We start from the raw sequence: 12461 nt of genomic DNA, 5'->3' as shown, positions 1-12461 counted from the left end.
AATAAATGATATACGTGATTCGATATACCTGCATTATCAAACTTAGGTGGTACATTCCACTTGCTTGATATTTTATTTATTTTACCTGGAACATAAATATATATAAAACTGGTAATATTGAATGTAAAACGATATATTCAAGGATTGTTATTTACCTGGTATTGGCAACTTCTTCATTCTAAATATGCTAACGTTAGTTGCCTCCATTTTCTTCACTTGAATCAAAATGTTGTTTAAAGATATTTAGCTGTCTGTTACCTCTTTTAAAATATTTACCTTTAAACCAGCAACTCGCATTAATAAACTACACAGAGATAACATGCATAACAATATGCTGTTTTACTACAGTTAATGTAGAATACACTGCATATTTTTAAAATGTTCATTTTAAAAAATGCAACTGAATGAAATGGTTCAGGAGCCTACATGTCAATCTCCAGCAATTGATCATCTTGCAGATACTTTTTAATATTTTATAACTGTGCAAAATACTTCTCTACCATTCTTAATGACAACTTACATGCATCATATACAGTATTTCGCAAGCAAGAGCGTAATAACAGTCGAAAAGGCTACATTTGTGAAGTCTGTATTGTCTGTACAAATTTGGTGACAATTTAGTTTTTTGCAGAATTGCCAATCTGCATTTATGAATTTTTTTTTTAAAAAGTGACATGAAAATAGTATTTGTTTTGAACATAAAAAAAAAAAAATGCATAAAAGAATCATGAAGTCATGTTGATATTATAACTTCATATTGATTTGAATGCCCGGTTATCGAGAGCAAGGGCACTTTAGTCAATCAGTTTTTGTTAATCCTGTTAATGAAGTGCTTGAGGACAGGAAAGCCAAGAGTAGTGACTGTGAAAGCATGTAAATAATTTATTTCTATACGTTTAGGAACTGAAAACTAAATGGCAAACATCTGTTTGATGACTATTAAACTTTACTGGGTATAAAAGTCTTCAACAGTAGCTGGCAAACGCCTGGAAATGCCACATGAACAGTGCTTACATCCAACAAGGAACTTGTAAATTCAGTGAAAAAAACAGAAATATACAGATACAGTGATCTTTGGTTTGAAAATCATTCCCTTTTCTTTTTTTTTTTTTATCCCAAAACAATTACATGGTTCAACTCAACTGTGTTCTCAGGCAGAAACATTCACCGGAACCGAACATATATATTTTACATCTAAAAAAATGCAAAAATATAAACAAAAGAAAGGTTTATAAGCCAAAAAAGAGAGATGTTGCATGCATGAGAAGACATAACAGGAGAGGGAGGGAAATACAAAAATATATAAAAGAGAGTTGAACTCCAGCTGGTGTGTGAGAGAGTCGTTGTGTTTTAGAGGTGGTGTGTGTTCGCTGTGCAGTCTGTTTGAAGGCGTGTGTGTTCACTGTCTTGTACTGTCTCTGGTGAAGCCTCTTCCTCCTCTTCCTCACTGTCTTCGTTGTCGAAAGCGTTCGCGCTGAAGCGAGAGCCGTCGCTGTCGCAGGAACTGGACGTCTCGTCTTCTGAACTGGAGTAAACCTCGGCGCCGTGGAAAATGTAGCGGTTCGGCGCTTGAAATAAATACTGAGAGGCTGCAAAACAGAACCAGAACCAGAACCAATTACATCATGTGTGCAATGATGAGCTTTAAAAAAACACAACTAAAACTTTACAAGAATATATATCGGATTGCTTTGGTTTTATGCATCTTTTACATGAACAATTACTTTATGATAGATGAAAAATCTTAGATTCAAAACACAGTTCCAGGCTCACGTTAAACGACTTAATGTGATCCATCCATATATCATCCATCACCCATCCATGTATCCATATATCATTATTCAACTATCCAAATATCCATATCCATCCATCCACCCTTAAATGAAATATATATATATAACAAAAATAATATAATAAACAATTCTATCTACCCATCCATCCATTTCTGTATAAACATAAATGAAAATAATAATAATGATTATATATATATATATATATATATATATAAAAAAAATATAAACAATATAAACATAAAACATACAAAAATAATATGATAAATAACATTTATAATAAAAACAATGATATCTCTGTATATACATTAAAAATATACTGTATAATACAATAAAAATATATAAAAAAAAACAATAAAAATAAAATATTAATATAATGAATACAACAATTATATAAAAAAGTTATAATAAAAAGCATAATATAAATATAATAAATAAAATAACATTAAAAATGTATAAAAAAAATGTTTTCCTTCAAGTCGTACACAAATAATATAAAAACGATGTTTATGATAAAAAGCATAATATAAATCTAATAAAAAAAATTATATAACATTTATAATAAAAATAAATGTATCTCTCAGTTAAAATTATATAGTAAATAAAAATGCGATTTTTGTTTTGTTTTTTGTTTTGGATAAAAGGTTTTAAATACTTTTTTTGTGTAATTTGCTCCAATAAATCGTTCATAATAGCAGGAACATTTAAAAAATGTATAATAAAAAAAGTAATTAAAAAAATGTATACCTCCGAGTCGTTTGCTGATTGGACTCTGGCAGATTCGGCTCCTCCAGCAGCGTCTCCGCACTTCCACACGTTGACGATCGTCTGTTTCTTCGATCTGCGTGTCGTCAGTAGCGTCCAGTGCTTCTGCTTTCCTACAGGGACTCGCCGGCTGTGGAGAACAAGCTTTTGGGTTGGAGTCCAACTCGTCCATCTCAGTTTCCGGTAACGGCTCTGGACGAGGGCTTGTTCGTCTGGCTCCTGGAGAAGATGCCATTTCAGGGGACTTTTTGGGAGACAGTGAAGTTTGACAATCAGTGTGTGTGACGGCCTGAGTGTGATCGGTGTGTGTGACGGGCTGAGCGTGATCGGTGTGTGTGACGGGCTGAGCGTGATCGGTGCGTGTGACGGCCTGAGCGTGATCGGTGTGTGTGACGGCCTGAGCGTGATCGGTGTGTGTGACGGCCTGAGCGTGATCGGTGTGTGTGACGGCCTGAGCGTGATCGGTGTGTGTGACGGGCTGAGCGTGATCGGTGTGTGTGACAGGCTGAGCGTGATCGGTGTGTGTGACGGGCTGAGCGTGATCGGTGTGTGTGACGGGCGTAGCGTGATCGGTGTGTGTGACGGCCTGAGTGTGATCGGTGTCTGAGGACGTGCTCTCAGTGTGTAACGGGGCGGCTGGTTTCTCTGTGATCTCGCTCAGACGTGACGAGTCGTAGCACAGATCCTCAAAGTCGCCACCCAGACGATGGCAGAGTTCGTTCACAATCACGTCACAGTCTCCGAGCAGCTCCACGTCGAAGTTCAGGTGCGGCAGCGGCTCGCGGTTTATCAGGACTTGAGGCACGTCGTGAGGTATAGAGCCTGCAGAGAGACACGGGTTTAGAAAACAAACATCATTTCATTTTATGAAAGAGAAAATCATAGTAATACTATGGCATTACCATCAGGGTTTGAAATGAACACCTGCCAACCCTGGGTAAAAATCAACTGTGGCGAGTAAACGCTGTCAAATCACGAGCCAATTTGGTGAGTTACTTATTATGTTTACTCACTTTTATGGGGAGGTTTGTGTAAGCCAAATCTGTGCAGATTTTAGTGCATGTATTGTGAGTCATCATGATATATTAATTACAGCATATTATGCTGCGTTCACACCAAACGCGAATTGAGCGTCAAATTCACTTCTATCGCGTCTAGTTGGACGCTTGAACATTTTGAATCTGGACGCGTTCGAGGCGAAATACCCTCCAGAGGCGTACCAAGTTTGGCTAGTTTCACCACTTGCTCCAGGAGCTGCGCCTGGATGGTTTACCGACTTTCAGCGGTACTTCCGCCTGTACTGCGCCCAGTTTGATGACCTGTTGTCCGGCATCGTAGCGATGATCCCCTCGAGGACGCCCCCGTTTATCACGTCACTTCATCACGTGACAGCAGCAAGCAGGCTCCTGATTGGTTAACGCAGCGCGAACAGACACCAAAGTTCAGATTTTTCAACTCGGACATCAGACGCGAATTCGCTTCAAATGCGTGAATGCACAAAAAGCACCAAATAAAGTCACTTGCACGTATCGCACCAGATGTTCAATTCGCCTCTTTCGCACAAATGAGGCGGAATCGCGTCCATCGCGCCACGCTAAACGTGTCTGTCGCGCCGCAGGACCTCCAGACGCGCGTCAACGCGTCTTTACATTGACTTAACATGGAAATCAATTGCTCCAGACGCTCAATTCGCGTTCAGTGTGAACACAGCATAACACAGAATCTGCGCATATCTGGCTTACTTGAACATACGTCACTACGTAACAAATAACGGTGCGCTTATTCATTTGTATTGAAGCAATTCCCCCCAATACAGTAAAACTGCACATTTTAGAGTGGCCTTTTATTGTGGGCAGCCTAAGGCACACCTGTGCAATAATCATGCTGTCTAATCAGCATCTTGATATGTCACACCTGTGAGGTGGACCGATTATCTCGGCAAATGAGAAGTGCTCACTAACACAGATTTAGACAGATTTGTGAACAATATTTGAGAGAAATATGCCTTTTGTGTACATAGAAAATAAAGTCTTAGATCTTCGAGTTCAGCTCATTAAAAATGGGGGCAAAAACAAAAGTGTTGCGTTTATCATTTTGTTCAGTGTATATATATATATATATATATATATATATATATATGAGGTAGTTAATCTGGTTAATTTCTTTTCTTTTCTTTTTTTTTTTTTTGAAAATGGCCGACAACTTAATTTAGTAGCCAAATTGGCCGATGAGTGAAAGTTTTTTTCAAACCCTGATTACCATGCTATATGATCAGAAAGCCATGTAAATAAAATTAAAAGCTTAGAAAACAACACTGACGGCACTTACCAATAAAGCAAAAAATACACAAATATTATTATTATCTGCATGTGCATATTAAAATATAGAGCATGAAGAAGCAATACATTACATGTTATACATCCAGAATGTCAGTGTTTTTCTCCCACCACCCGTGTAAAAATCTCCGGCCAAATTGTCTACTGTTTTTTGACGAACACTAAGGTCGTGTGCTGATTTAATTGCCGTCCAAATCCAATGAGTTTACAAGAAGAGATCACTTCAAAATCCACTGTTTAATAAGAGACTGCATTAACTCGTTTCCGGTCATTTCCATATTTTTTAAATTAAATCCTTTTGAGATAAAAAAAAATATTTCAAATATAGCGTACGCGCGTCTAGCCTCCTATTTTTAAAAATGAGATTTAAATGAAAATATAGAACATTATTTTCCTATTATTAAATTAAATACGGATTTATTTGTATTATTCCAAGCATATGACATATTATTTACAGCAGACAATCATGTGACTGACCACTGTTCGTAGGATTACAAAACTCGCTCCTCCACCGCCAATAAATCGCCATCCGAATGCATGAGTTTTATCACTGAGGCGCCATGCAAATGTATATTTAGACGGTCACATGAGAAACAAATACCGTCCGAATAGGACTAAAGAATATCTGAGAAAATCAAGAGATGGAACGTACTGGGTATAAGAGCCACTGGCCGCACTTTCAGCGAGGAGCCGATCACAATGAGAAGGTCCACCTCATCTTTGTCCTGCTTCATGGCTCTGTGGAAAAATTCTGGAAGATTCTCGCCGAAGAAGACAATGTCTGGTTTCATGATGGCGTACGGGATGTCTGACGGACACCTCGGACAGTGAGGAACAACCTGCAACAGAACAACACATTTTAAAGTGCTTTCTCGAATATTCCTTTGCATGCAGAGTGTGCTATAGATGTTTGTAAAATGTAAAAGGTCTGCAAAGTTTTAAAGGGGTGGTTGACACTTTTCTAACTGTAGTTAGTGTGTATTGTTGCTGTTTGATCATAAACAACATCTGCAAAAGTTACAACACTCAAAGTTCAAAGCAAAGGGAGATATTTGCTTTTAAAGAAATTGCTTTTTAAGGACTACAACAAACGGCTGGTAGAGACTACACCACATTCCTCCCGGGTTAGTGACATCACCAACCCTAGAATTTACATAAACCCCGTCCCCGGGAATGTGATTTATAGATTATCAAGACAGAATATGCTAATCAATGACTAGAAGATAACTACACATCAGCTACATAAATTCATCAACTAACCATTCAGAAATGTCCTGTTGCTTCTACGTGTTGTCACTTCTTCTTGAGTCTCTCCATCATTGTCTGACTCCGGTTTGAACATAAAAGGCTAAAAGTTTTTGAAATTTTCAGAGCATGTGTGTGTGAGGTAAAAGGACACAAGCTGTTGAAGCTCCGCCCTCTGCGCCGGGAGCAGCGGCTCATTTGCATTTAAAGGAACAGACACAAAACGGTGTGTTTTTGCTCACCCTCAAAAAGTGACAATTTTAACATGCTATATAAAAATATCTGTGGATCTTTTGAGCTAAAACTTCACATACACACTCTGGGGACATCAGAGACTTATTTTACAACATGTGAAAAGGGCATTATACCACCCCTTTAAAGGTCAAAGTGCACAACGAATAAAGTTGTCTCAAAAAGTTGTCATTATCTCATAAAAGAAAGAAGCGATTCTGAACTGCTGAAACGATTCGTCGGTAATTCCAGTCTCACTTCCCGTTACATACATGTAACAATGTAACACATTTGCATAATGCCAGCCTATGGTCTTCATTGGCTGCCTGTAAACAGCGTCTGCTTTGCTCCGCCCTCAAACACTGTAGTTGTAGCTGAGACTGGAAGAGTTTAGTTTGTGTTCTTCATGTCGAGAACATGCTTTTTTTCAGTGCTGCGAATCCTCTTTGCACGCACTTCAAAAGATGAGGACTCGTGCTGAAATTGATTCGATGAAATGTTTGTATCACTGTGTATTAAGTCCTGAGGAAGAGCTGAAATTCATATATGCTAATAGCTGTTTGGTTTCCGACATGCGCTGTAAGCGGTCGACCAATCACAACAGACTGGGCCGTCTGACCAATCAGAGCAGAGCAGCTCTCAAAGAGGAGGGGCTTAGAGAAACTGAATCTTTGAACGAACCGTTTCAGACTCTTTGAGAAAAGAGCTGATGCTGAAATGTATATTATGAGAACATTTTATGTTATTTGACCTATTGTAGGAGACTCTAAAACAAAATTATGAGCCTTTAAAATAGCATAACAGGGGCACTTTAAATTTGCACACTCAAATGTACCTGGTTGAATATATCGTCCCTTACGGCCTCACAATCAACCTTATGTTTGCAGACAAGACAGGAAGCAGTCGCAAAAGAACCTAAAACAAACAGTAAAAGACAAAAGATAAATAAACAGACTTGATAAGGACAGAGTAATTAATGAGGTATCATGACAGCAGATATACCATGACACTGAATGATCTTCTGGATCCCGGCGACCTGCTCCAGTGTGTCGATGTTCTGAGTGTAGTTCCTCAGTAACCTTCCCTTCTTATCCAGCATTGATATGAACCTGTGACATGGAGACGGCTGGAACTGTCCTGGGTAGATTTCCTACAGGATAATGAAACAGGGCATGTTGTTATTTATCTCACAGGTGAATAATAGGGTAGATATCACTATGCTTCCACAGGTGATTAAATCACAGTAATAGGGCCCAGTGAAATCCGTTTTTATATTTTCCAAAATTCCGTTTAATTTTTTTCCAAATTCCGTATTTTCTGTTTTATTTTTTCTGGATTCTGTTCTTTTTCCGTTTAGATTTTTTTGCACTCCATTTTAATGGTTAAATAAAATTTTAGTTATCAAAAAGCATGTCTTATTAATTTAAATCAAGAAACTTATACAATTTTACAACAATTTATTAAAAGTTTAACAAAAATTCTATGTTTAAGACTCTATGAAATACGCTTTTTTCCCCCCTCAAATTCCGTAATTTTTTTAAAACCAAATTCTATGTTTTCCGTTTTAAGTTTTATAGATTCCATTTGAATGGTTTTATTAAGTTTTAATAATCAAAATCATTTCAAAACAACTGAAATCATAAAAACAACAATTTATATTTAAAAAAATATATATTTCTGTGAAATGAATAAAGAAAATGTTGGCAATCAAATGATGGCATAAAACATACATTTAATTGATCTTTTATTTATATAAAAAAAAACACCTTTTTGTCAAAATGCTACACAACAGAGCTTTACTGTTAAAATTAAAACATAGAAGAAAATGTATTATTCCTTAAAAAATAAAGTTTTATTAACAATTTATTATTATTATGTGTTACCATTATTATTACATTGAGATGTAGTTAAATTCTACTGTACAAGAGTAACATACTTCTGTCACAATTTCTTCAAGTTAAACCAAACTTTTATTTTGATGGGTTGCAGTGAAGTGGACGGAACTGGATTCCACGATTCTGTGCATGTTTGAAATCACTGGGTCCTACAGTTGTTGCGTTACATGTTTTCTGAACTGTTATGTTTACAAATGTAAATGAGGCATTGTGTAATTAAAAATGCACTCAATTGCATACATTTCCAGAATGGAAATCTGAACACTGGATGAAGGCAGGTTCAAAATTCAAGTTCATTCTGTTGACATATTAGAGATATGTGCCACAGATATAGATAAAAAATAAAATAAAATGTGTATTTTGGATGTTTTCTTTCCACTAGTTTGAAAGAAGACATATTATGGAAGCAAAATAGACAATATATACCTTTGAATGAATTTTTTTTTTTTTTTGTGCCTGTAGTGTCTTGCCTTATTTGAAATGCATGTTTTCCATTCTTGGCAGAAATGCAAATGAGAACACAGCGCATCAAACCTTGGCAAATTTGAAAAAAGGCCTGGGATCTCTTCTAAAGTAGTCTATGTCAAACATGGCTTGAGGATCAGGGAGATCAGGAAAATCCACAGCGAGTCTAGCGTATATTCCATCTCTAGAGCGAAAGTCAGGAATCCCGCAAGAAACGGACACCTGTGGACACAAGAGGAACACTTCAATCACTGTTGGGAAAGTTCACTTTCTACATGAACTAGTTCAAAGTTCAGTTCACAAATTTTAAAATGAACTAGCTCAGTTCATAGTTCATACTCAAAAGTTCCAAAAATGAACTAGTTCATAGTTATTTTTTCCATGTTGCTGCGAGATATTATTTTTCAAAATGATTGCCACAGCCCATATAGAACCACAGACAATTATTTTATCAGTTTTTATCACTGAAGCCATGCGTCAGATTTTTCCCATCCTCACCGACCTTGTCATAAAACTCGTTTAAATGATCATACGACGCCTCCTTGCTGCTTTTTGTTTTGTTTTGTAACGTAAGTGATGAGTCGTTCATGAATGATCCATTCATTGCGTCTGTCACGTGACAAATGAACGAAAGACTCGTAAAGTACGAGGTAAAGGTAAAGGTAAAGTAATTATTTATGTTCCCTGTAAACGATTTTTGACTGCATTATAATGATTTCTTAATTCAGAATATGATCAAGATTGCGTAGGTGGATGTGTTCGGGGAATTTGCCAGTTAATAGTATAACATTTAAAGCCCCTTAAATGAACGAAATGACTCGAAAAAAGATTTGTTCATTTTGATGAACGAGATCGAACAAGAGAGTCAGTGGACACTGGTGGCTGGTGTTGCCAGATTGGGTGTTTTGTCCCACTACATATTAAGGCCGGTTTATGGTGTGTTTTAGCCTGGAAGGCTCTATAGAAATCTGGCACTCTATTGAACGAAGTTAAACTGAGAGAGCGTGCCGTTCACAGACACCAGAATGAACGAGTTCACAGTAACGTTCATCAGGCAGTATTACGGTACGTTCACGTTCGCCCAAAATATGAACTATCGTTCAGGCACAACACTGACTTCAATGTTCAATATATTCGAAAACAGAAAAGCGTTTCAGAGTAAAAAAAGAAAAAAGAAACACACACACACCCCAGCGCCGGTGAGCACGAGCACCTTCTTCCTCTCGTTCAGGAGTCGGACGACGTCCTCTAACGTGTTGATGTCTTTGTGTTTTTTCCTTTTGGGCGGCTCTGAGATGTTGATGATGATCTGCCACAGTGTCATGTCATCCAGATCCGGTGGGAGGACCGTTTCGGGAAGCAAATCTTTCAGAATGGCCCTCGGGTCGGTTCCTCTCATGATGTGCTGCTGAATGAACCGATACGATCCTGAAAGAAAACCATGCTTTCATTTAATTCACAAAACACTCGATTCTAGAGAAAATTAATGTGCAATCTGCACAATAAATATGTATAATTGTGCACATTAATAGTGTTGGGGAAAGTACTTTGAAAAGTAATGCATTACAATATTGCGTTACTCCCTTAAAAAGTAACTAATTGCGTTACTTAGTTACTTTTTTAGAAAAGTAATGCATTACGTTACTTTTGCGTTATATTTTTCTCCCCTGGGCTGGATTTTTTTTTTTTTTATACAACAAAAAAGTTATATTTTTGGGCAAATGTAAAGACCATTCACGCGAATTGATCAATAAAGTGAGATTAAATGCATAAAAATTTATGTTTTATTTAACATATTTAGTTATTGGAGGTTTGCAAAATATTCTGATTCTGCATTTCACTGATTTTATTCATTTATATTTATATTTATATATATAATATTGAATCTTTTTTGTGCAAGTGAGATGAGTAAATGCACGCTCTGCTCTCATTTAGTCTAGAACTACAATAACCATCATGTTTACACACACACTCACACTCCCACACACACACACACACACACACACACACACACACACACACACACACACACAACACCTCTGCACTTCGATTTGTCTCGGCATGTGGACAGGAGAGCTGTCAGTCAATAAATGGGAACTTGCGTTACTTATTTGAAAACGTAACTTTGTTGTACATTTTAAAAGTAATGCATTACTTTACTAGTTAATTGAAAAAGTAATCTGATTACGTAATGTAGTTACTTGTAATGAGTAACCCCAAACACTGCATATTAATCAGTGTCTTAGTCCAGCCAGACGTTTGATTTAGAATAAACTTTCTTTATTTTCATCTTGCGATATGCATCAGGCACTCAGTAAACGAATGGACGAATCGAACTAAACGTACCAATCTGTGGCTGAGGCGTCCAATCACTGGAGCTGGCGTGAGAAGAGCAGTCATCATCATCACGAAGAAGATCAGGTGACGTAAACCCATTGGGATGGACACCTTCGTCCATTAACGCTGTGTGCAAACCACACAAAACATGATTTCAGAATCATCTCTATTTATATGAGAGGAATAACAGCAGTGTAACACAACTGACTATGTGCATTTCTTTGACTTATATTCATAGTTTTGCTCATATTTAATCATAACTACTCTATGCATAATTAATTTTAGATTTTTTTTTAAATTCATTTATGTATTTAAACAAATAAGCAAGGTAATGCAATATTATGAGTAATATATAAACATGAAAATATGATCAATCTGTGCAGGAGTTACAGTTTCAGCATGTTGGTTTATGAATCTGAATAGTATTTCAGCTGGTTTATTAAACTAATTAGTCCAAAAGAGAAGGCTATATTAAAGTGTCCAAATATATTTGAATAAAACATGTAAATAAATGTAAAAAAAAAGAAAGAAAAAAAGCATTCAATATTTATGGAGTTGACAAGACATGTCAAAGCATTGACAGATAAATAAAAATAACAATAAAATATTGAATTAATAAAAGATACAATTATATAAATAAAATAAATAATTACAATAAAATAATATCTAGGCCTAATAATAATATTGAAATGATATAGATAATTAAATGTTATATTTAATTAATTAATTTCATTAAATATATTTATTATATTTAATTAGTAATTAGTTAATTGAAAACAATCAAATTATATATTTATATAATTTCAATAATTATTGTAAGTATATATATATATATATATATATATATATATATATATATATATATATATATATATTATAGTTAATTAGTGAATAGTTCATTGATAATAATAATAAAATCAAATGTTTATTCAAGGAATAATGAAATTATATAAAATATATCAATAATAACAATTCAATACTATCTAATAATTAATTAAATTATATAAACAACTAAATATAGTAATAATAATAGTAATAACAATAATCACTTAAGTTGCCATTACATTAATTATTAATTCAGACCCCACAAACGTAAAAACAGGGTAAAACTGTGTGAACACCCAGTAAACATGTCTGTTATCTTATCATGACAGATTAAAAAACACTCCTAAAATAACCAATAAATGGAATAAATGTATAAAGAATGTAACGCTGTAGTACCGGAGAGCTCGGGCTCTGGTTCGGCGGTGAGTCCGGGTTCAGTGCGCTTGTTGTTGTTGTTGTTGAGTGAGGCCTGCCGGGACTCGTCCATCCGCGCCGGTTCCGCCTCCACCGGCTCGGTTCCGCCAGCATCGCTGTGTTCAGATTCACCGGGCGGATCCCGGAGCCTCGGTCTC

The 12461-nt window shown here is 36.1% G+C and overlaps 1 protein-coding gene and 2 long non-coding RNA genes across 3 annotated transcripts in view; 2 read left to right on the top strand and 1 right to left on the bottom strand.

Moving 5' to 3' along the window:
* The window catches only part of LOC309486272, a 233032-nt gene that overhangs the window by 151450 nt on the left and 69121 nt on the right, over nt 1-12461 (top strand). The gene's annotated exons all lie outside the window — the stretch shown is intronic.
* Nucleotides 1-12461, top strand: part of LOC309486277 — a 75591-nt gene that overhangs the window by 25164 nt on the left and 37966 nt on the right. The gene's annotated exons all lie outside the window — the stretch shown is intronic.
* sirt1 (sirtuin 1) overlaps nt 430-12461 on the bottom strand; it is a 12137-nt gene continuing 105 nt past the window's right edge. The window contains exons 1-9 of the mRNA XM_082153332.1: nt 12286-12461; nt 11074-11190; nt 9917-10155; nt 8797-8949; nt 7370-7517; nt 7203-7282; nt 5544-5730; nt 2538-3377; nt 430-1589 (exon numbers count right to left, since the gene is read on the bottom strand). The exon at nt 12286-12461 is cut by the window's right edge and continues 105 nt beyond it. Of these exons, the coding sequence (XP_082009458.1) occupies nt 1351-1589; nt 2538-3377; nt 5544-5730; nt 7203-7282; nt 7370-7517; nt 8797-8949; nt 9917-10155; nt 11074-11190; nt 12286-12461 (2179 nt within the window). The 3' untranslated portion in view covers nt 430-1350. The remainder of the gene's footprint in view (nt 1590-2537; nt 3378-5543; nt 5731-7202; nt 7283-7369; nt 7518-8796; nt 8950-9916; nt 10156-11073; nt 11191-12285) is intronic.

This window comes from Leuciscus leuciscus, assembly GCF_965113295.1.
Source record: "Leuciscus leuciscus genome assembly, chromosome: 22".
Taxonomy (NCBI): domain Eukaryota; kingdom Metazoa; phylum Chordata; class Actinopteri; order Cypriniformes; family Leuciscidae; genus Leuciscus; species Leuciscus leuciscus.
The sequence above is the reverse complement of the archived record's forward strand: the minus strand, read 5'-3'. Positions and strand labels throughout refer to the sequence as shown.